We start from the raw sequence: 25,471 nt of genomic DNA, 5'->3' as shown, positions 1-25,471 counted from the left end.
CCAACTCTGTGCCCGTTCAGCGAGTGTTACGCCGTGCTTTGCGGCTTCGCATGTACAAGTAATCTAATTAGTTTTATGCTAATTAGCACGCGGCTTTAATTTAATAAATTATTATAGCGCATTATTTGGCCAAAACTACACGCGACTGGAGCGGCGAAGAGGGTTTGGGTATTGGAATGTTTACGGCTCGACTGATTTGCGTTGTCATTTCGCAAATCGGTGAATAAAGCCAAAGATTAGGTTAGTTAAAGCGGTTTAAAGCGCAAATCAACTATTACGAAGCGCCAATGTTGAATATTTTCGAAAATGTTTTCGTTTTCCTTTATTGACTTTCAAATGTTACAACAAGAATTAGATTTCAACATTACTAGTATATGTAATTAAAACAATTGGCTTGGCTTTTAGTTGTTATTACATGTGCGCAATTCAATCAACATATAAAGGTTAAGAGACGGCAAATGGACGTTAGATATTAGATCTCTAAGAGGAACACAATCTAGAGTTTGTAGGCTTGTCTCATCATAAGATCAAAATAAGCATCGTTATCGATCGAGGCGCTGATCGTGGCATAGTAGTTGATAAATTCCTCCCTGGTGACGATGCCGTCTGGATTTGGAGCACCCACCTCGAAGTTTTTTAGGAACTGCGTGAATATCTGGGTTTCCGTCATCTCGCCACTTAAGTATTTCGGATGATCGCGCACCGAATATACATTCTTCAAATCGGTGACAGTAATTTGGCCATCGCCATTGGCATCCATCTTGTCGAAGGCCTTTTCGATGATACTGATACGCGAATTATTCATAGGAGGCTAAAAACAAAGATATTCTAATTACAACATTATGTTGCATTAAATATACAATTTACTTACACGCAGTTTTACCAGAAATTCTGTCATATTAATATTACCACTTCCATCTGTGTCGAAGCTAGGAAATAAATTAAAAATTGTATTTAATATCATATTTTATTTAATTTTTTTATTCATAGCTTCTTTATTATTTTTTTAGTTACTTATGATTCTTATTATGTTTATGTTTCAATAGTAATTTATGAACTTTTTTCGTTCAACTACTAATTGAACAAGAGTTCAAGTCTTCATTTCTCTTTTAAGTTGACAAGGCAATTACCAACCTGGAAAACATTTCATCGATTTCGGAATCAGTCAGGTCCAGACCGATATCCGTGACTCCTTTTTTGAACTCCTCGGGACTGAGAGATTTGCTGCCATCGTCGTCCATCACCCGGAATGATCTGGAAATATAAAACGAAGTCAGAAACGAGAGCCGCACAAAAATAATTCGCAATATGAATGGCAAAATGAAAATATATTCCTATTATTGCCACGGGACAAAGCCAGCCGGATAAGAATATGCCATTGATAGATACTCAGAGGAGTGGGCGCCAGTGGGATCGGGAGTGGGAGCTCATTCAGCTATGCATTCGATGCATTGAATTTTCCGGCTGGCAAACAAACAAATTGCATAAATACAAATGAAAATGCGCGCTCACGAGGACGAGGCCAATAGGCACAGCCACCATCCGACCGACAAGCCAACAAACAAAAATGCACATACAAATGCACATACCGTACATATGTTGCAGATGCGAGGATTTTGTACAAAATGTCTATATATTCAAAACGGGAAATTGTTAGCAGACAGCCGGGCGGGAAAAACAGGTGGGGACTGGAGGTTTTGGGCGGTGGGCGGTACAGGTGGACGCGGTTTAACTCTACTCTGCTCGCAGCTCAAATTGAAATAAAAACTAATAGTGGGCTGAGTCAAACACTGTGGGGATTGTGGAAGGAGGCCGTGGCAGGTCGCTATACTGGACGAAAAAGTAATTTCTATACGAAACAAAATATTTTTTAAGATCTGTAGTGCACCTATTTAAATCCAATTTTTAATGTTCTCAAATTATAAATCAAATTAAAATTTAAATAACATATCAATAAATTTCATCTAATTTCTTTAAGTGCGGCTTTGCTCGACAGCAACTACAGAAATCCAATTATGTTTGTTTGCATTCAGTCAGCGATTTTTGCCACTCCCCCTTCGGCATCCTCCTCCACAGTCTTCCAGCGAGCTTCATAGTTATAGTTTTTTCTATTTTTCCCTATTTTCCTGCCCGGCCTGCACACACTTGAAAGCGCTTTCGAGAATGTTAGTTCAACATGCACTCGAACTCTCGGCATGCTCGTATTTACATGCGCCTAGCTGAGCCCGAACTTAACATCATCATCAGGAGCAGCGGTAGCAGAAAAAGCCGGCAAAGTTTCAGTTTCATTTGCCATATTTCCTGCCCAGCTCCGACCATCTTCACCTGCCCTTTTTCTGGCTATATGTTCTCTATTCCGTCACTTGTGGGACCCTCAACGATTTCATCATTTTAATACTGCCCCTCGGGGATGCAACGCTACACAAGAGGCTCATCTGCATCTCAGGCGAATAATGGGGGAATTCGGCTCACATCTCTTGCACCTCTACACATCTCGTATTTCGCATGTTGCCAAAAAAGTTAGATAAATCCGCACACTTTAGGAATCCAAAAGTGGCGAATATCAATGCTTTATAAATTGATACTCAACCGATTCTACCATAGAAAAAAAATTGTATCTAATAACAAAGGTGTTTCAATGAAATAAATAATAAATACATATTACTCCCTTAGCGAGAAATAGTCGTACTTTGAAATGACTTTCAAAGCTGATATAATATTTGATCAATTTCATACAGTTTTCGTTTACCGAAAGTGTATGCAGATAAGAAACAAATAGCAAACAATCCGTATGAAGCCTGCTGTATCTGAAACACACACAACTGGAGCATCATTATGCAAACAGTCGGCCTCACCTAAGCCTAAGCTCCTGATTCTTTGCCAAGTTAGTTCATTGAAGTGGTGGCAATCGGGGGTAAGGGGTTAGTCGTTATAGCCAGCTTACCTGGACAGGCCCAAGATGCCGGTGGCACCGCGACTGAAGCACTGCAGGCGCAATTTGTAAATTGGATCCTTGTCCAACCCGTTGGCCAACTCGCGCTTGGCCAGATTCTTCAGCTCGGCCTCCTTGCTGTAGGCATTTTCGCGATGCATCTGCGAAAAATAAACACACACATTCAAATCAATCTATAGTGGTAACGAAGCGCAGCCTTTGAAGTTCTTTGAAGTTAAATCAAAGAGAGTGAGAAAGATACAACTAAAAAATGTAAGTTTTAATTTATTTCCAATTTCTACTGACGGTAAATAATATTCTATTAAATCTTTTGGGATAAATTAAATCTTTATTTACAGCAGCCTAGTTCCAAGCACGCACAAAAATATATTTGTTTGCAAGAAGCCAAGCAATATTAAATGATTAAATACTGCCTGTGAGATTTGTATATTAGTAGGAATAACGTTATCATTTCTTCTTTATATTTGTGTGTAGTTAATTAACATTTGAGATTCCTTTGTTGTGTCTAAGCTTCCTTATAAGCTGTCAATTGCCTGCGGGCGATTTACAGGAATTTGTTTGATATTTAATTTCTGTGTTTACGCCGCTACAATAATTGTCAGCTCGGCAAATATTTTTCTGGCCGGAAAATTGGATAGGCCATGGTTGCCAGGCTGCGACAGCTATAGCCCAGGGCTATTACACCCGGAATTGATTTACTTTGGCTCAAAGGCGCCTAATTACACCAGAAGGTGGTATGCCAAGTCGTCGTACGTTGTCTCTAAGAGACCGAAAGCCGCTTGTAATTTATCTAGATGATTTACATTTTAAATTAATTTGTCCAAATATAACTTGTCAGTCACTTATGGCGCACTCACTTCACGGTTCAATGGCATCGAAAGGCTTGCCAGCCAATGAAGGAATCACTTTAGACAAATTTATGTTACAAATACTTTTGCCACATTCAAAGACTTATGCACTAAGGATTAAATGAGAAATTGCCTTAAAGCATTTGTTTAAGTCTCGTACAATAGTCTCTCATGTGTTTCATGGATTTAGTATTGATGTCCTAAATTTCAAGTTTGCTGTTTGCAATATAAAGAAGTTTCGCCCAGTGTAGATAGAGAGCAGAGGGTGGGTCTCGCTTCCCACCGGGTGGCACTTGGCTCAATGAACCGTGCAGACTCGAGGTCCAACTAGTTTGATTAGCACTCAATTTGGTGCGCGAGGGTAAGTGTGTGCACTCACCTCAATATTTTACGCGTCAATTCGCAATAATAATAGTTTCATCAACAAATGTATAAACTACGACTGTACGCGCGACGAAGACAGGGTCATTGGATTGTAAATACACGGGAATTTAAGTAGATTTTATTGGCTTATTAAAGGAAAAGGTTTCTTTTGGCCAGGACTTGGTTTAAATTATTATTACTCATTATTGATTTGATGTTGACTCATTGATCAGTTCAGTTTTTGTTAGAAGTGAGGTAAACAGACCCTGAAGAGCCAAATATTTGCCTTCCAAATCAATAACATTGATTTCGTGATTCAGAAGGTAACAAAATTACGGAATTTCTATGAAACCTTGAAACCCTTACTGGGAAAAAGACTGACGAGGCCGGGAAATTACATCGATTGATGTGATTTGAATGGCTGTCATGCCAGTCTGAGTAAACAACCATGCAAAGCTTTTATACCAACTTTTTATATTTATGTAGTATAATTATACAGCCACTGTGAGAGCCATTCCCGATGACCCCGTTAGATAGTCAGTTAGACAGTCACGACAAATGCGGCGTGAGTAATGAACAGGGTCCTAATTAGCAGCCCCAGGTGGCCCTTTAGTGCCCTTAGATGGCACACGCCATTCGGTCACAGGTCACTGGAAAAAATTTGGATACCAATATGCAGCGATGAACTGAAAATGAAAAAGCAACTAATCCTAGATAAGAATTAAAATGTATTTGATACCATATTTAAACAATGACAGAATGTAACATAACTTTCAACTGTCCTGAACTTAATAGTAGATATTTGAATCAACACAAATTCACCACCAACGATTTACGATGATCTTAGTCATAGCAAGTTTAAGTAATACATAATTTGATCTCAAAAAGATACTTTAAAATGTATAATACTGAAGTATAGCAGATCGAGTGTTAAGGATTGTAAAACAGTAAAGCTTTCTTAAAGGGTGCTGCCGGTCTTGGCAACAAATGTTGCCAGGCAACAATGCACCTTCAATGGCAAACTGCAGCATCCTTGCCGGAAGTCAAGGTCGTCCGTAGTATCGATTTCGCCGAGCTCTCTCTCCCTAATATAATATAGCGCATACGCCACGTATGCAAAAAGTGAAATGCCATCTAACGAGGAGAAAAAAAATGGAAAGCGAAAAGGAAGAGATGCTAACGAACTGCGATAGAACATGAAAAATAAATTATGGCTTTATTGAGGGTAAGGGTAAACAAAAAGACGATTTAACACGTCAGCAGGGCTCTGAGTGCGACGGGGATAATGGCGACACACACTGGATACAGGATATGGAATACAGGAGACTCGCAGGACAACGCCAGAAAACCTACGGCAAATAAAGCAAATAGGTCACGTTCAAAGACAACATCGATTAACCATAAATTGCGAGTTAAGCAAAAGGAAGCAAGGACAACGTTAAAAGCCATCAGGACGAGCCAAGACCTGAGGCTGAATATAGAGATGCGATGACATGCCTCCCGTTTCGCTAACAAGCAAAGTATCGGCTACTGACAACGCCAGCTGTCGCTCCAAAAAAATATATAAAAGATATATACGAAGGAAAAAGAATAGCTAGCATAGCAAAAGGAGCGACATGTGCATGGGAAAACTTTCACCATAATTAACAGACATGTCGATTATTTCTTTGCCACACTTTTTACCTTTCCCGGCAGCTGCAGACACTCAGTGTCTATTATTATTTTATTCCAGTTTCAACAGTTTCAACTTTTCACAATACACAATGTAGCAGCAATACGGAGTTTTCCACGCACGTGTCGCGTGTGCGGAGCGTTCGCAACGAATGAGGAAAAACCACCACCACCGGGGCATCCACTCACCCGTTGCAACTGTGGATAGTTTCCGAACCCACACCCATATACCATCGCCATAAGCGGCGTCCTTACCCAACCGACAAAAAGCACAGAAAGAAAGGCGAAGTGTATTTATTTTTATCTAATCAAACTTTTGCGATATCTGCTTTATTTATGATACCTGCAAAATCGGACAAATATGCTCCAAATATTGCATGAAACCAATCAAATAATTAATTAAATGAATTTTACAGTACTTACTTTGGTTGTATACACCAAGCCATGGTCGGTGCTTAAAATTTTAATAAGAAACACGCTGGCAAATAATTCCATAATCCAAGTTTATGGTTATATTCTCAGTGCACTGTAAAAAAAGCTTAGCAACAGCCTTGTTTTTCTGCCAATCGTCTACGGGATGCATAGATACATTTTTACGCGAGCTTTTGTGGCATGTCGCACTTTGTTTAGGTACATTTTTTTCGTTCCCCCTTTCCGATTGTTATTGGGGTGCTCACCTTTTTTCTTAGGGGAATGGGGGTGTTCGGTATCATATTTTTATGACGCGACACGGCATTATCATTACCGCTTTTTGTGGCGCTGAAGTGCATAAAATTTATGCGCGCATATCATGCCACAGTTATGCCAAATTGATGTGCACTTTATGAGTTGTACTTTTCATTCGTTGAATACTCTTCGGAAGTTTTCAGTACTTTAGTGAAATTAAATGCTGTTACATATTGATCAAGTGCTTTGATATGTTTATTTGAGTCTTGTGAATCAAATTTTCATTAATGCAAAGGTAACATTTGGAAAAGTTGCAAACATTGGGAAAGTGTGTTTAGTCCATCGGATTCTTGGCATAGTTCGATTTAATGCTTGACAATGTCACGGTTGTTATGTTTTCATGTGACTATCAATAAATATTGCGACTGAGCATTTAATTTGGAAGTAGTTCGGCGGGCAGAAGGATAAGTACATTTATTTCTGAATCGAAAACTTGTAAGCTAATTTTTGTTTAAGAAAATTCAGCGGTAAGCGCAAAGCTTTTTGTATGGTTACCAACAGGTCCTAAAGCAAAATGAGCTTTACTCGCCAAGAAAGCTACTAGAAGAGTAAGACATTTCTAAATAAGTGTTATTTTCAGCGCAATTCTTCTACTTTTTCCAGAAATTACTTTAAATTTTGAAGCTATTTTCCACTTGTTATTATCTCCATTGTCAGTGCCCGCGTCACATTTCTCATTTGGGGTAATGAAACGGTTGCTGCTCTAATGCGACTGCTTTCTCGTGGGTTTATAAGTAAGAAAGATTGCCCCATCATGTGGGGGAGATTTGCGCCTTCTTGTTGGCCAACCACTAGCTGTCATCAGCTGGCCCCAAACCCCATTTTACTCCAGGGGAATCCCTCACTTCTTGGCCATATCATTTTGTCAGTAGCATTCTGCGTGCATGTGTGCATGGCTCGCTGCTTTTTACTGTCAACTACATTTTGTCAAATTACTTATGCAAATCTTTCAACTTTTACATGCGCGTCGTTGCCACGACATCAGCGACACCCCCCGCATCTTTTTTCATCTCCTCCCCTTTTTTCTCATAACAAGGGCAGCGTAAAAAGCTCGTTTAGCGATGCTGCTCAAGTTATTTTGCCCAAGAAAAATTACGCTCAAAGCCTGACATGAAGTGTCTGCGGTGCCGAGATCCTGAGACGCGCTCATATCACGCACAGTCACACACAGAGTATCCTGCGGGGGCGTGGCCGGTCTCGTGGGCGTACTGCCCCTTCATAACCATGGTCGTGGCCATGCCGCTGGCATTTCCCTACTTCCGGACAGTTTACTAAAAACCTATTTTGAATACCGCGACACGGCAACAAAGTGTTGGCCAAGCATCTCAGGTATTAGACGAACAAAGTTGCCAGCCAACGGGGGTAAAAACGGTGAAGGAAGGACTACTTGTCGCTTCTGCTGGTTCTAGATCGGCACTGAGAGAAATGTGTGTGTTCGCGTTATAACTTCTGTGGAGACGCAAAACTTTTGGTTTGGTATAAGAAGGAACATTGAAAATATATTAAAGAATAATATTTGGCACATATTTAAACTAATTTGACAACATTTTGAGCATAGTTTATACTTTTTTCTGCTAGTGTAGAAAAGCAACCTCTTTTTCTCGACCATGGCCAGAGCTTTATGCGCTTATAAAATAAATAAAATTTATGCTGCGACGCATTATTGCCATGTCCTTTGTCCTTCGCCCTGAAGCCATTCGCTTCACTGCGCTCTGTTGTTGTATTTAAAAGATGACAAATCTTCGTCAGGTAAAATCAGAGGGGTGGAGTAAACCTCGTCAGTGGAACTCATTTTATGCCACTGGTAAATTTGTCGCCTGGAAAAATGGTCACGAACATTTTGGATGCTCTCGATATTAACGCTAGCTTTTTGATAATAAAATTTTGTTTTTTTGCAAGGATATTTTTAAAGCTCGGATAATTATTTACGATTGTAATGGTATGAAATTGAAGTGGATATCCTGAAATAAATACAAAGAAGAATTAAAAAACATCATGACCCGAGGTACTTAGAAGTTCTTCTTCTGGGATTTGGAATTTCTAGCCCTGCTTATGATAAATACCTTGCCTTTGTCTGTACCTGGCCACTTGAATCTGACAGTGCTGATGATGATGATGACGATGCCGATGGTGGGAAGCCGGTGGAAAAGTGGAGTGAACGTCGGTCCACCCGACTCAGTCTATTATTTATGAGTGTGTTGACAAGGAATTATTCTTAGGGTCTATTATTGTGGTAGCCACAGTATAGGCGACTACCGGTTTTCATCTCCAAGCATCGGGCGTGCAAAATTCCAGATAACTTGCCACTTGAAACGAAGGACGACGGACACGCGAAGAGCTTTTGTCAAATATTTACTTAATTAGTGAAATGGCGACCTCAGCTGCCACGCCCCGCTCTCCACCCACTCGGGGCTGAAACAACGGAATGGCCAAGGACGTAAGCCGGCTTTAAAGCTGCGTTTTATGGCCATTGAAATGCGTCGCATGAAAAGTGGAAATGGATGTCGCGGTTTTGTTGATTGTTGACCCGTCGCTTATATTAATTGAGTTTGCTCTGGTTTTTGACCTTGGCTCCTACTTGTGGAGGTTTCTGTTCGGCCCGGTCGTAATTCCGTTGCTTTGGTAACAATCAGAGTTACAGGGCAAATCATTAATCATGGCCAAAACGTTTTCGGTCATACATCATCGTCGGTTGGCAGGCATTTTTATATGCATGATGTAATCGAATTTAGCAAATTGCAACACTGTCAATAAAGGGCTGGCTCTGAATATATTTTCTCATTCTCTCGCAGGATGCGAGAAATCTGCATGGGTCGAAGGAGCTGCCGGCAAAACAATTTACTTGTAATATTTCACAAAAACATCAAACTGTCGTTGACAATTACTACAAGCTAACTTTATTTTATTTAATGAATGCTCCGGTCCTGCCAGCAGAACAAAGGATATGTGCTCGCACACTACACTGAGAAAGTACGTTAACCCAACTTTTGATTCACAAATTAATGCTATTCAGATTGCAGTACAGTTAACTGTCTCTTTCTGACTGAAAACACATATTCCTTTTTAGTTTTTTTAAAAGCTTTGCAACAGTCGTTCAAAATATTGATCTGACAACGTAGTTAAAGAGTAGTGTGCACTTATTTCTGATAATTTACACATGTTTATTATCTGGAAACTAATAAATATGTGTCTGAACCGTGTAATCGATAAGAACACATTTTTCACCCAGTGCACTTTATAGATGAACATGAGCGTGTGCAACGCCTAAAATAACTTTGTTCCTTGTAATAAATTATAGCCACAGACAGCTTCTCCTGGTGCCCTCCAGGCGTTGTCCACTCCATATATGTACATATATGCTTAAATCTGCACAACTAGAGCCGCATGGAGTGAACATTTTAAATACCTGATTCTGTTTCGCAAATTGTCCATTGTCTGGGCCCGGCATCAACGTCGTTGCCAGGACGATGGTGAAATCCTCCAGTAATTTGCAAATATTTCAATAGAATATTGCATGCAAAAAAGGCGAAACATATGCGCCACACATGGGAACACGTTCCCCGTCCGGGCATCTGCAACAATAAATTTCAAACGAGAGCGGGAATTGAATGGTGGATGGTCCACTGGATCAACTCCAACCCCAATGAAGACAAAATGCGAACACAATTCAACACTCGGTAACATCGTCTGCTATACCTTTTTACATATACCCGCTGCTCGTATAACAGATACGCTGAAAATGATGATTAAATGTCCGACCATTTAATGATTATATTATCCTGTACTGGATCACCAGCCGAGCCAATATAGCCATGTCCGTCTGCCCGTCCGTATGGAAGCTTAGATCTTTGGAAAGTCCTAGCTGGCTAATGGGTATCTGATAGTCGAGGAACACAACTATAGCGTTCTCGACAATAGATCCAACAGGACTTTCAACACTTAAGGTCCCTGCATCTAAAACAAGAACGGTAGCTGAAACTTGCAATTCTAATTGCAGTTCAATTATGTTGGACTCCTTTGGAATCTAAAATAGGTATTAACCAGAATCGATGCCATATTCGGCATGTAGAATCTTAAATAATACTAAATTGTTTCGCAGACTTAAAACATGTCTTTTAATTAGTTTTTAAATTAACAACAAAGCCAAATTTATGCAAGCTTGTATATGCTGCGTGGATGGCTTATGGCCATTGTAATCACTGTGCTGGTGTGAAGTTGGTACTGCATCAGTAACAACAGCAACTTTTCAAGCCAGTGCGAAGTCCCTGTTCCTGCTCCTGCTGTGGGATCCTTTGTTGTCCTGCCGCCTGTCTGCAGGTGAAGGCTTTATTAAAGCAGGTGCAGATGCCCAGGCATCCGAATGTTGTATGTTAAAATTGCGAGCTCGTACGAATGGGAGCATTTTGGAGGGCGGGCCTGCTGGGCCGGAAATTTGAGCTGTTGCAAATGTGAATTTTCTTGGGATCTGCAAATCCATTGTAGGCGTTTCTCTAATGCAGTTGACACGTTCCTGTTCCGATTTGCAAAGAGGGAAAAATGGTTATGTCTTGCCGAAAATGGAATGCAGAATGTCAGAAGAAATCAAATTTCCTTACGGTCTTTGATTTGCTGGTCAAACAATACAGTGGCTTCGAAAAAAACGTTTTTGTATTAATTGTATTTAAGAAAAGATTTCTAAAGATCTACGCTGGTCTGCGAAATGTTCTTTAAAACAACATGCTAAAAGCCCAGGAACTGTGGAAAATAACCCCTTTGGCAATCAAAATACCATAATGGGAAACACGCGCCGCCGGTGATGGGAACTTGGGGCACACGAATATGGATTGGCACGCCTAATTTAACGCCTCCGAAAGCGATAACGAAATGTGGCAGATACAACCGCATGGAGCACTCTCTCCACGCCATTGATGCCGCATTTTTAGCTTCAATCGGCACGAGTCGGCTGAAAATTGGCGCACAAAGCAATGGACTAAGCAAATTGAAAGCAATTTGCATAAATTGCAACGCTGCAAACGCAGAAAGCTGCAAACACCGCTGACGCCGCCAAGGGGGTGGCAACCGATACCACCACCATGACCTCTCACCCACTCCGGACTCCGAGTGCTGACCCTTTTGCCCACCTAAAAGTGGATGGACGTTGCAGATTTTGCGGCATTGCCAACATCTGGCCAGTGGGTCAGAGGTTGGGCATCTGGGTTTTTGGCCAGACCTCGGTTTTGTTTCGGCCCACTGACTGAATAACTTCTGAGGGATAACACGGCATTACGAAAAACTAAAATGGCTGAAATGCAACTGCTCTAAGTCAATATAATATTAAATTAGAAAGTCGGTAGATACATTCCAGGAATAATCTATGGGTTAAAGGGAATATATCCTTTTTTCAATATAAAACCAACCACGCAAATGTAAATTTCAAAACCATTCGCTTACTGACTATTCATTTTGTATGCTTAAACTTAAATGCACAGTACAATGGGCCCCAATTCCTTATTGGTAATCATGTAAGCTGGTGATTAGGCCTCCCTTTCATGTCTAGAGTGTGGAAATTCACAGACGCTCCATTGATATGCATCCCCCATGATTTGGACTCACACCTCGGTCTCAAATGGGACTCACGCGATGTTTTGGGGGCCTGTCATCCGGCGGTGACGACAAGCGAGGCAATTGCATATTTGATTATGAATAATTAATAATGTTTGGCGTTCATTGAATTAATTAGCAACCCACTCGGATCCGAAATTATGCCCCTCCTTCCGGCGATGTCTTCCGCCAATCTCTTTATCTCCGCCCGGGCCGGATTGTAATGAGTTCGGTGTGTGCGCATTGTAAATTAATTAGAGACCCGTTTTCATTGCATTTATGTACTAAATGTATCATAATAGCGCGTTCCGGCCGACATTCTGTCATGGCAACGTGAAATCTCACACCTGGACTTTTTGGGGGAGGTGGGTTTGGGAGTTTCGGCGGCGATTGCAAAAATTGAGTGGGGAGAAAATTGTTAACAATTAGTCAACGCTATTCGCAACAATGGCAAATAATTAATTTTAATTGTATGCCATGCATAACTGCACAGGAATGCCAATGAACGAAAGCGCCTGGTTAAATCATTTTAAATTCAAATTAAACAGAACGCAACAAATTCGAATGTATTTGATATAATTAAATCGGTGTCATATTCGGCTGCTAATCGAGAGCTATTATTTGTTTAGATTTTTGTTTCTTTCAGATATTGAAGGTATTTCAAATTATTCACGATACTTTGGTACGAATGGCGTAGTCAAATAAAAATTCTATGCTGCCTTTCCATGCTCATGATAACTTCAATGAATGCGAATACAATTAGCAAATTATTTGAAGTTCAATTATAAGCCAGTACTGCCAGTTCATGGGGGCATTCTTCACCCAATTGAAACCCTCTCTAATTCCACAGACAAAGTGAAAACCCCAAATAAAAGTGCGGAAAACAGCAGACGGAGTGGCTGAAAAACAGAAAAACAGACCGCAGATGTGGTAAACGTCTGCTTTGGTATTAATTTTTAATTACGCGCTTCAATTTGCCGGCGGTCGAGGAAAGGAAATACTGGAATTCTCCAGGGTCCAAGTCGGCAAATATATGTATCCGTATAGGTATAGTACATACATCCTTATATGCTCAGCGCACCAGCATAGTCGCTGCAGTATTCCATCAGCTTTGTAGCCCCGAAAACATTTGCAAATTGAATAACCATTCAGTAGAGCGTTCTGAAGATAGCGAAGTAGATTTATACAATAATTCAAAAGATACAAAAGATTCGCTATGATGTTCATCTGCTAATTAAAAAGTATCATATTAGGGATTTCGAAAACAATTTTTTTTTATCTTAAACAGTAAATTACTTTTCTAACAATGTATTTTTAGGCTATAAAAATCAGGGTGGAATCCCAAAAAAAAAATGAAACCGAAAATGGAGTAACTGCTTAAAGTTGCTGGCTCTAATTATTGTCCTCGTTCTCGGTTGTGAGTTCCGAGCTCGTTGGTGGCCACTCAACATAATTGTAGAATCCATCAGCATCAGAACTTTTCTCCTCCTGACCTTCACAACCCATTCCAGCAAGTCAAACAAACTCAAATGTGCAAAGTTCTGTAAAGGACTCTCCGTAGTAATAGCTTCGACCACAGGTAACAGTTTTTCTTTCTGCTCCGCTCGCCGTATCGCAAATCCACATCTCGACCCCCCGACGAGTCCTGGCGAGAGCTCTTTCAATATCCTTCATTACCCCAAAAAAGAAACTGGAAAATGCGCAAAAATAAAATCATTGAAATCCAGCTTGCCGGCCCTTTGTACGTAATGCGTTTGATTCCTCAGCGAAAAAACTGCAGGTCGTGGGGAGCCTGCAGGAGCAGAGCTCTATGTAGTTGCAAATAGATAAAAAGTTGCATAAAGAAGTTATCGAAAAGTGCTGGTCCAATCCGACGTATCAGCTTTGCAGAGAGCCGCATGCCGGAACACCTTAAAAAACACAAAACAATTAAATGTGACCCTGCCTATAGAGAAGATATACAACTATAAATGGGAATATTTGTGTCATCTTTATAATATAAATGCAAGTTAGTTTTTTATAAAAGTTAAGTAGGCAGCTTATGTTTACTTAAGTATAAGTATTGGCATTGCAAAAACCCTTTTTCTCAGTGCCTCGGCTTTCGGAGCAGCCTCCATCGTCAGTCTGAATTTTGTCTGGCTTTGTCGGGTTTTGGTTGCACAGAAGACAGGCAATAAGATTTGGCCAAGTTGGCAATAAGCGTTCGCAGGCATGACGACTTATTGGCGTAAGCATGTTTGACGTATTAGCCGTACGTGCATATGTGTTTGTCTGGAGCACTCACCACTGAGCCCACTGTTCGATCCGCCTGCAATGAAGCGTGCCAATCTATTTTTCCAGACTGCAACTGGCCCGAACGAATTTGACTAAAGCCAAAGGGCCGTCTCCCCACGCCCTTGAGCTTTGTGTTGCCCAGTGCATTAAAGACCTGGCCCGAAGTTCATTGCAGTGACAGTGGCCTAATGACCCACGGCCCATTGCTAATGAACTCGAAATCGCCGGCAGACGTAATGCACTCAACTGCTGACCACTGGTCGACGACTTTTGCGGTCTGCTTTCTGGCTCCTAGCTCGCTACTTTGCCGGGTGGGCACGTTCTGCTCCGATCCTGGACCCACAATCCCGTCCTGCTCCGCCGCATATCCTATGCTGATGACGCTGGCCCATTTGCACTGATAGAGCGGCTCTAATGAAGTCATCAGCGCCATCAAAGGAGCCCAGCAATGTGGAGAGTGTGTGGGCGTGTTTTTATTTGCAACATTTTTGGGGCTCGCCAGCCAAATTCACACCACACACACTCTAGAAGCTAGGGCGAAAAAAGTACACTGAGATAAGTCGCGATTAAGCTGGTCCAGTAAAGTTTGTAAAGTTATTACAATTATGGTGTAGAAAAAATATTTGTTTATTATAAAATATATAAAAGAAATTATATATTATTGGGCAATATAAAATATCCGAATTTACAGAGAATTTTTTACATTTTTTTTTACATTACATATAAATTGGCAGGATTTTCAATATCACAGTCCAAATAATCCTTAGAGCTTTGGCTACTGCATATGTGTTAATCCTGAATCCTGGACACTGTGCGCGCTGCAGACCCGATGGTGTAACGATGCCTACGTGATCTGGATGTACCGCCCAGAGCCTAACGAATGTGTGACAGTGTGAGAATGTGAGTGCGTGCGGGTACGAGTATGCGAGTTTGTTAGTGTGTGAGTGAGTGGTGAAAGTTTGCGCCGGCTAAGGGAAAGTCGCCGGAGGGACAGCACGCTCTGCATAGTTAAGGGCGACAGCGGCAGGCACAACAGGAAGGACATCTTTATCAGCTGGCAGCGCCATTGTGCCTCTGCCCCTGTCCCTGTCCCTGTCCCTGTCCCTTTCCGTCTCCACATTACCCCACAACCTTTGGCCAGCTCTCCGTCTTCCATGTGTCTGTCTGTCAGTCCATCTGTCACACATGCATGCATAACTTGGGATAGTCTGTGGTATAGTTTTGACAGCCCAGTTTCACCAGCAATATCCCTTTGGACGGACAGCAGACCCTCCATTCTGGCCAACTCGGTGGCATTTAAATTGCCAGGGTCACGTCGATGTGGCCACCGCCGATTATGTTAACCAATAGGCCAAAGCTTGTGTTCCTGCACAACTTATGCTAATTAACTTAATTAATTAGGCCCTTCCTAAATCGAGTATCGCCCAAAACATAAAAATAGTGAGCGACTGTTTATAACGCATTTGGTTAAATATTATTTGTATATTAAAGTCTACGAATTTCTTTAATATGTCGAAAGTACATTGTATATTTTTTTCCATTCTTTTTGCACCAAAATTCAATTGAATAATTGTCAAGTGAATTGAAAAGCCTTTCGTCGTTTTATGTGCTCCATTAATTTTCATATGCAAAAGTGCTTTAGCATTAAAGCTGATGTGATTAAGTTGCTTGCATTACTTATTCAAGAGAAGGAGGCGGCCAAAGGATTTGGGGGAAGCGGAGGAATGAAAAGACTTTTTGGGGGTGTTTGGGTGTATAAAATTTATTTACGCATTTTTACGTTTTGTCGTGAAATTTGCGTTGATTGTTTGGTGGGTCAGGGTCGTTTGGTCCTTTGGCCTTACACTCAATCTACTCGACGGCCCCACTCTTTCACTCAGTGTATTGCCCTCTCTTTTGACTGACCACATACCTTTCTCACTCTCGCCAGTGGTTACATGTGGTCCATTTGTTTGTTGGCCACATAAACATAACAAACTCGTCGTTAACTTTTTATTTGTTGCCTCTGCTCTTTTTGTTTGTTTGCTAGTCGCATTATTGCGCACTTCCCCCCACTACCGTGTTACTCAACCACCCCCCCTTATTCGTCAACGCCGCCCATTTGACCACGCCCACAATGCGTTACAAATAAGCGTATTATGGAGGCGCTTGTCCTGCGGAATGGACAAAAGCAAATCCTTGACACGCTGTGATAAGGATTTCTTCATTTTTTATCTGCCCCCAGGGAAATAAAGTGAAAAGGTTATAAAACAAGCAGCCAGCCCAGGAGAAGGAACAGGACTGGAACAAGGACCACAATCTGGACCAGAAAACAGAACCAGGCGTATACTGAAAAAAACAAGGTATTTGTAATGGTGGCGCCAACAACACATGCTTAGACTAAGTCTTCTATTAGTAGAAAATATAATTAAATTCTTATGTTTCGATTTTTCCATTCCAAAAATCAGTATAATTTTTGATATCGCTATCGAATTCGTCGAGTGTATTGAGCAAGTTTGAGATTGAGGCGAGGCTAAAACGCAAAAGAAATCAGCTCCGGAGTCGTCGACTCGATGACTTCGTCTTGCTGTTCTTAACTACCTCAACGTTATATGTGGGATGCGAGTGAATGTCCGAGCGAGTGCCCAATCCCTCAACCCGAACTCCAATCTCAACTTCAACCCAACCCACGCACTTTGGGTCTGCCATCACTGTTTTATTTGGGAAGTCGTTATTATTTTTAGACACACACGTCTTCTATTTTTGGGTCACATGTTAACCAATCCCAGTGTTGAGTAAGTGAATCAACTGTGATTTCGAATTAAGTTGTTAATGCTGACTTGCTATTTTCCTTAAAATTGGCCCAGTTATTAATAAAAGGTCGCATGCTTTAAATATCCTGCAATTCATTATCATTATTTATTAGTATAATGTGGAATACAACATATTTGTCAAGATATGAAATCTTCAAAATAACATACTTCTGCTTTCTAGCTGCATTGCCCTACGGATCGGCGCCTGACAATGACAACTCATTGCCCGAGGAAGCCCCTTCCTGCTGGGCTACTGAACAGTGGGATACCCTGCCATATCCTCTAGATCCCGATGTATCTGTATCTCTCTCACCCTTCCCGGCAGCACTGGGGGTAATAAGAATAAAATGTTTCTGTGTGGATGCTGCGTCGCTTGTTGTGGTCCCATAAGTCCAATTCAAATGTCCTTTTTTTATACATTTTCATTTCAACTGTGATTCCCTCTGTTTGCCCTTGTATTTTGTGGGCAGTCCGTCGTATTTTTCCTGTGCCTGTGTTTTATTTGCGAATGTAAACCGAAGGCAAGCATGCAGCGAGTTAATGGCTAATGTCATGTTCCGGACTTAACAACAACATTACAAACGACCAACGAGGACCTACGACTGAGGACTGAATACCAGCGGGCAAACAACGGTCTGTTTGGTCCGTGGCTTTCCAGAAAAACGGAGAGAACTGGAGCAGTGCAGACATCAATTGTCCATAAGAAAAGGTTGCGTATACGCAGCGTTGTCCAGTTGCTAACATTGAGTGCACACACTGAAAATAAATTACTAATCTGGCTAGACTTATGGAAACTTTCGATAAAGAGTTCTAAATGAATTAAAATTATATATTATCAACCATTCATGAGTGCGTAACGTTATGATATGACACAAAGCTAACCAAATGATTTCAAATTTTTCTGAGTGCACACACACAACTCGCAGGTCTGAGTGCGTTGTTGTCCTGATGCCACTGCCTTTATGTTTCGGTTGTGATTTGCAGTCATAAAGCGAAATTACAGTTATTGTGGCGGCCAAGGCAAGCAGAGGGTTAATAAATATAAAAAGTAAGGTTAGTGCCCCTCCCTGCCCCATAATGACCCCTCTCGTGACCACTCCCTATCTAATTTCGTTTTATTTTCGAGTTAATTAAAGCTGCACGTTATTGCCGTTAACCGGTACCCAGCTACCTGTGCCCGAATTGAGTCATTGTTAGCAGAACAATGCCTGATTACCAGCAGGACCTTCCATTTAAAGAATGACCGCTCTCAATTTATGTCACATATAAAGTAAATGTCACCATGGCACCACCTGATGTCCGAATGGCAAAAAATGTTGAATGTAGATCGTGACGCAATAAAATATATGCAAGTCAAAGAGACGCATATTTTTTTCAATACGAGCTTATGAAATGAAAACGTCATTGATGTTTTTACGCTGGATACGTTTGATGTGAAAATAGTATGAATAGGAATGAAAGGAAACCCGTATTTTTCACTTTATATAAAAACGCATACAATTTAAATTAATTTAGAATTGTATATAACTATTATTTGTCTTGTTTTTGGCAGTGGACAAACCCACTGAGCTAACCAGTCTCTTCCATTACGGACACAAGCTAGAACTGTTAATAATAAATCCAAACACTTTAAATATGACCTGTGCTAAAAGTATAAATAATATTCGCACACAAACCTCTCTGGCCAACAAGTGTCCCATTTGGCTGAGCTTATTATGCCGATTATGTTGCCACTTTATTTTCTGCACGTGAACTAGGAAGCAGCTGAGATGGAGCTAAAATCCTTTGGACCACGTAATAAGTTGCATACATAACCAAATGGCCTGGTAACGGTCGAGTGGGGATTGCGTGTGGGAGTCCCATTCCCAAACGAATGCTCAGCTGTTAACCCAATCAATATTAAATTATGAGCTGGCACTGTGGCACCGATGACAACTCCAAAGTCAGAAGATTGAGCCCCAAACCGAGCGAGACGCACTGGTTCGCAAATGAGGCATAGAGTGGAGTGAATGGTCGCATAAATGGCCAACAGACCGCACACGCACTCAGGTGTCCTGGTGTGTGTTATGGGATATTTCGGGCGGTTGCGATGCCTGACCAAGTGACAAACCGCAAAAGGCTCTGACGTTAACTTTAAGCATTATTTGCCAACTTAACGCACACACCACGCACCGCAAATGTTGCTAATTCTGCGGTTATGCCTGCAACAGTTGTGTACCAATTCAAAATCGGAGATGGGGTGGGGCCTCTTTAGGGCATCTCGGTCGCCTACAACAATGTTATAATATTGCGCCGTTTGCGGCTGCTTTTTAGTAGTCACCGCAAATCAAAGTCATGATCTGACCCATTCGCCCATTCAACCGAATTCCCCCGTACCTCTAAATCGCCATCTGCCAGTTTCAGTGGCGCTACCACTACAGCTGCTTAATGAAGTTCAAACAGCGCTGGGCTATTGTCGCTTGTCCTGCTCCTCCTGATCTTCCTCCTTTTGCTCCTTTTCGTCCTGCCGCTGACGCTGGTCGAGAGTCCTATCCGTCCAGCCGATGCGTCAGTTGGTCTTCCTTTGAATTTTCCCTGCGAGCGGCAACTGTTGCCGTGGCCAAACAGCAGCAAGTCAATCTATGATAGACAAACAAGATATTTGCACAGTGGAACAAAATCCTTTGTTTAAGAAATTAACTTTTAGTTATTTACATATCAGTTATTATACTGTTTATATATATATTTATATTTATATTTCATATTATACGTTTACTGTGGACAATTCTTAAATAATTCAACTCATTTGCATGAAATGTGCATTCCTTACACTAGAGCTGAAGTGTGCATCTGGTACTTATTCATTATAGGTTTTAGTTTAGTTTTCTATAAAAATCATCCCACTGTGCAGTATGATTTGGTCTAAGCCCAACAATTGCCATTCTCCACGTGCACGCACCACCGCACCCACCATTCCAACGGTGGGGCCAGTGTTTGCACAGCCAGTGATGCATGCCAGGAGCAGACGGCGGTTCAGCCCAATGCCCCATGCCACATGCCCCGTGCCTCGTGCCCCATGCCCTTACTCTGGATAAACTTCCTGAACTTGATGCGGGCACCGGCCTATCACAATATGCGACACGGACATCGTCATTTGCCGGACCAGATGCAAAATCAGTTGCAGCTGCAGTGGCAGTTGTAGCCGTAGTTGTATGGACATCCTGTTATCGGGAGTCGGATGTCTGGCCCCGGCATTAAGCTTAACACTAAGCCCAATGCAGAGCCCGGAAAATTGCAATAATATTGTACGAGAGTCAGTCGTCTGCTCGGTTTGGTTCGGTGCGTTACTCCGCTCCTTCCACTCTGCCAAAGTTCAATGTTAATTTTGGACATTTACCTGTGCTAATATTGGCCACATGCAGACATACAGCAGTAGGCAAAAATCTAGTGGATATGTGGGTGCTGGTAAGCCAAACACATTCCATTGATATAATTCGACTTGGTGCTTTTGTAGCTTGATTGGCATACTGATTTAACAAATTAACATATGTACATATGTACTTGCACACACATACAATTATAATGTAAAATAAAGAAACTTCAGTTATGTTAACTGCAATACTAACAATTGTACTGCTATTATTGTGATCCCAACTGTTTTGTTCCATGAATGGCACGCGTTTCTAAAAACTTCGCTTTATGGGGTGGACAAGCTACTGTTATTCTACTGTTACCACAGTTGTTGGTTTTCTTGCAGCCACCCACAGCCACCGATCGGGTGATCCGCCCACCACTGCCCACCACCCATCGCAGCACCTTCGTCCGCCATCGACCATGCAATGTTGTTCTTTCCGATGTCGTTTGTTTTTGTTCGAAATTGCGCCATCAGGAATATGCACAGGTGCATTTTAGCACAATAAAAACGTAATTGCTGGCAATTTAATGCTGTTGTTCTTTCGCAGACACACACACACGCACACACTCACTGGCTGACCAGAAATCAAGCCAGAAATCGCACTCGGAATTGTTCAACTTATTAACGGCAAATTGCAGGCACCGCGTTACCTTATTCATGCCGCCCACATGACGTATGAGCAATTTGCCGGAGCTGTCATGAAATATTGAGCGAATAATAAAAAGCTACTGAACGAACTGGCGTGGACGGCTGGATATTAGCTCACCGACTTTGATTCATGTGCTCTTTAAACATTTTTAAATTGCTGGACAGCAAGAAAAAAGGGGAAATAAAATAAAAATGAATGAGCAGCGAGTCGAAAGTCAACCCTTTTCAAAGACGAGCCCCGAAAATAATTTGCGCTCTTTTGGCAACATTTCAAATCGAAGTCATCCGCTCGTTTTTCACTCCGTCTTTTTGGCCTGCTCGCTTTGCGCCTAATTAAATTTGGCATAAAGTCCCTTTTTTATTACACCGCCAGCCACCCGCCAAACGGAGAAGCAGGAAAATTACAAATTGCCAACTTCATGCTCGTGCAAAAAACTTTGCCCATTCAAATGTTATTGGATACAGATACAGATACCGGCGCATTGGGGTCGGCTTCCTTTCTGCCTTTCATCCGGTTTTGTTGTGTGGTATCTGTCTTTTTTTTTTAAATAATTTTCGGAAAATTGAAGGGCAATTAATCACAGACACTCGATGGAAAATGAGATACAAATTCGTAAACGGACCGCCCATGGGTCTAAAATAAAGAAGTTCCTTTGCCCGAGGACCGCAAAAACCAAAAAAAAATGTTAAGAACATGCTGCGGCCGGTACAAAGGAAATTCCGCCAAAATGTTAAATAAAATACACAAAAAGGGCGCAACTAAATGGACATTTATTTATTTACTTAACCAGCTTTCATTAGGCGCCGCATCATGAGGAGGGTCAAGTGGGGCGTGGCTGGTCCTTTAAAACGTGACCAGTTCTCGGGACACAAATTTAATTTGATCTGCTGCCTGGTCATTAAATTGAAAACAATTAGGCTGCCACACAAAGCCAAGCCGCATGAGCTTCCCTGCAACTCAAGTTATCGCCAATGAAAAGTTGTAACTTGCTGCATGAACCGAAGCAAGCGGGGAAAGGAAACGAATATTTAACATGCCCTATAAAAAATGGCACAACAAAATACTTAATTACCCTAAATAAAGTACTAGTTAAGCGTGAGAATGCGGCGAGGTAATACAGGTGTGGTCAAAAGTATTCAAGCACTAAAATTATACTCCAAGTCAATATTATTTACTCCAAGGTTTTCCATGCTGAACTTTATACAATTTCTCAGTGATAGGTGATAATTTTCTTCATTTTTAATAAATTATTTACATTTAAAATACAAATAATAAAACAAATGCTTATGTACATCTACATCAATAAAATTATCATATTTACTTACTACTACTGTTAAGGTTATAGGCAAATATTAGTAATATATAATATATTATAAAATACCTACCGTCCTTCCAGTCTATCATACCCACTTGGGGTATGAAAAGAAAGTTCTGCTTCCGGAGCAGGACATGGCTGTGGCCGTAGACCCCGGTCTGTATTCCGGAGCCAGAGCCCGAGTCGGAGTTGTCGTCGCCGTAGTCGGTGAAGTTTCGACTGCTCGAGCTTTGGCAATGTAAATCCAATCCGGCGTGCAGCCATCATGCGGTTAACACTTCGTATGACATAAATTACGAAAGTTTGCACATACTTTTTCGCACACAGCCACAGCAGCACTTCCACTTCCACTGCCGCCACCTCCCTTTTCATCCCCCCTCGCTACAATATCACCCCCTTCAGGATCTGCCGCTTTTTAGCTGGATCTATGTGCATTGCTCTGGGCATATTCTTTACCAAATAATGCTTGCCGGCGTGCAAAATGGCTTTCAACGGGGAAAATGGCCTCCTGCCCCGCCCTTTATAGGGCCACCATTTTCCGCCGCCTGTTTCCCGCCGACCCTGCTTCTAAAAACAAAAGCTTGTGAAGTGTGTCTGGCATTCTTTCATTTCGGCTTTGGCGCGGCGTTTTAAAAAAGTTTAAAAGTTTACCCAAGATAAAGGAAATATATATCTATGGCAACACATATACATATATTTAAATTGTCCGGCTATATGTGTGCGTAAGCCGTAAGCGTTTTTCTGCGAAAAACGGCACAGTGATTGTATATTGGAGAAAGTCCTTAAATAAATAATATAATATATTTACTTGCAACATTTTAAATGAACAACAAAGGCGTTTCACTTAAAGGCTTAAGACATTTTAAGATCCAAAATAGTTTTAAAGCTAGCTTGGTTTAATCAGCCGTATCATGGCCAATGAGCGTAATAATGAGACCCCATTAAAACTAACTAATGCAGTTCTTAATATAATTATTAAATACATAGTTTGCTCCCCCCTGACTCTGTCTTATGTTCACTTATTCAGAATACCTTACCTTAGATCCCGATTATCCTTTAAGAACTTTCCCCATACGAACCACTGTGCCACACATTTTGGGGGTGGTGCGTGCCTACTGCGATTTTATGAAATGAGGGGCGGATAACTGAGAAAAGGGGATCGCTGGGAAATGGGGGGATTGGGGGATGGGAATGAAAAGCCGAGGCGTTTTGCAACTGAGAAACAAAAGTTTGCCCTTTCGCCTGTTGTCCGATGAGTGAGTGTTTTTGAGTGAGAGTGTGTGTGCGTGTGCACTTAACACTTTGCACACGCACACAAACAAGTGTCGCATAAAGTTAACTGCGCATAGAAAAATGGAAATTTTTATTACATTTCGATTTTCGTTTCTTGGTTTTGCGTAAAATCTTTATAGTCCCAATACATTTCTAAATGTTTGCCATCATTTTATATGCGCGCATTACATTGTCCATTGATATTGTCTGTGTGCGTGCTGATGCCGAAGATCTTCCAGGCCAACGGATTCGTCCTATAAAATTGCCAATTTAATAGTCAAATGGCAAATGTTCTCAAGGCCGCAAATGCCCGGAAATACTTTTAGTATACAAAAGCGCTGCTTACTCCAGCACCTTATTAATATTGCTCTTAAATGAATAACTTCATAGTTCTTTTTTTTCATTGATTAAGTAAGCATATGTACATTGTAATAGACACTATTTGAAACCTAATGTACGAAGAGTATTGGCAATTGTCAACAAACAGCAAGTAATAAGGCATATAGTATAAAACCAAACGCATTTTATTGATACCCCCTCTATTAAAACCAATTGGCCAGGAAAATGTTATACTAAAGTATCCGCTTATCGCGTTCACCTTGAACTAAAACATTTTCCCGCTATTGTTTCCCCCTTCATGTCAACTCCTTTGAGCTGGGTAATTGAATATAGCGGCTTCATCCATTTATGTAAATACGTGTACATTGTTTAGTTGAATTATTTTCCGCCCTTTTGCACATTTTTATTTTCCTGATATTATTTCCATGGCTCATTCTCAACGTCCCGGTTGTCTGAAACCAGATTCCTGTGACCACACCCACCACGCCTTTCCCCTCTCGCTTTTCACTCCGCTTGGCCGCACATGAGTTTTTATAGTTTTTCATTATTTGCATAGGGCTTATCTCTGGGGAGAATTAGTGTAAAGCAGGCGAGGAGGGGAAGGGGAAACGTAGGGATCTGTGTTATTGGAGGAGGGACTGGAGGTCCTGGAGGTCCAGGCAGCAGGAGTCAAAGAAGCAACCGTCGATTGTCGCGAATCCTGTCGCACCTGCTTCTCTACACTGATCGAAAAAAAAATTTTTTAAAAATAATTTTTAAATGGTCTACTTATAAATCATTCAAACATATATTAAACCATTTTGACACTTTATTAAAAAAAACACGTTAATATTTAATTGGATGCCGTATCTATGTTTTTATTGTTTCTAATATTTTCAATGGATTGCCACACCTGATTTTTGATTTGGCTAAAACACTAAAGACTTCTGATGGTTTTTTAGTTAAGCGTACGGTGCGTGATCCAGGACATCCTCCCTGAGGAGTGGCTTTCGCTTTGGCCTGGCAAAAATGGAAATTTGCTACCGCTTATTTATTTTTTCCCTGAGATCCGCCCGTTCTTTCGCGATTTTCACCTGCCACCCATCGACCACTTTGCTACACCCCCCATTTTCCACCCCCTCGCGGGCTGTACAAACGAAGCATGAACCGGGAGCGTAATTCAAGCGGAAAATTGTCGCGCAACGTCGTGTCGTCTTGCCATCCTTGTCCCCCCATCCTGAGTCCTGCGACCTGCGTCCTTACATCTCTCCGTGGGAATTCCCAGGACCCTCCGCAGTGCAGCGAGCTATGTAAAC

The 25,471-nt window shown here is 41.4% G+C and overlaps 1 protein-coding gene across 1 annotated transcript; it reads right to left on the bottom strand.

Annotated features, from left to right (window-relative positions):
• Positions 1-297: 297 nt before the first annotated feature.
• Positions 298-6,002, bottom strand: LOC6606609 (calcyphosin-like protein). The gene is made up of 5 exons (XM_032722447.1): positions 5,848-6,002; positions 2,945-3,093; positions 1,135-1,254; positions 872-929; positions 298-811 (listed from the first exon to the last, which is right to left on the bottom strand). The coding sequence occupies exons 2-5, from the start codon at positions 3,091-3,093 to the stop codon at positions 497-499; spliced, it is 642 nt and encodes a 213-aa protein (XP_032578338.1). The 5' UTR covers positions 5,848-6,002; the 3' UTR covers positions 298-496.
• Between the last annotated feature and the right edge of the window lie 19,469 nt (positions 6,003-25,471).

Source organism: Drosophila sechellia, chromosome 3R (genome assembly GCF_004382195.2).
Source record: "Drosophila sechellia strain sech25 chromosome 3R, ASM438219v1, whole genome shotgun sequence".
NCBI classification, from domain to species: domain Eukaryota; kingdom Metazoa; phylum Arthropoda; class Insecta; order Diptera; family Drosophilidae; genus Drosophila; species Drosophila sechellia.
Note: the sequence above shows the minus strand (reverse complement) of the source record. Positions and strands in the feature narration are given on the sequence as shown.

What these genes read in the sequence shown, in the direction of transcription:
- LOC6606609 (XM_032722447.1), bottom strand. Translation starts at nt 3,093, where the DNA reads ATGCATCGCGAAAATGCCTACAGCAAGGAGGCCGAGCTGAAGAATCTG. An exon ending in GGCATCTTGGGCCTGTCCAG is followed by an intron (nt 1,255 to 2,944) that starts GTAAGCTGGCTA and finishes TTATATTTCCAG; the next exon opens with ATCATTCCGGGTGATGGACG. An exon ending in AATTTCTGGTAAAACTGCGT is followed by an intron (nt 812 to 871) that starts GTAAGTAAATTG and finishes CTTTGTTTTTAG; the next exon opens with CCTCCTATGAATAATTCGCG.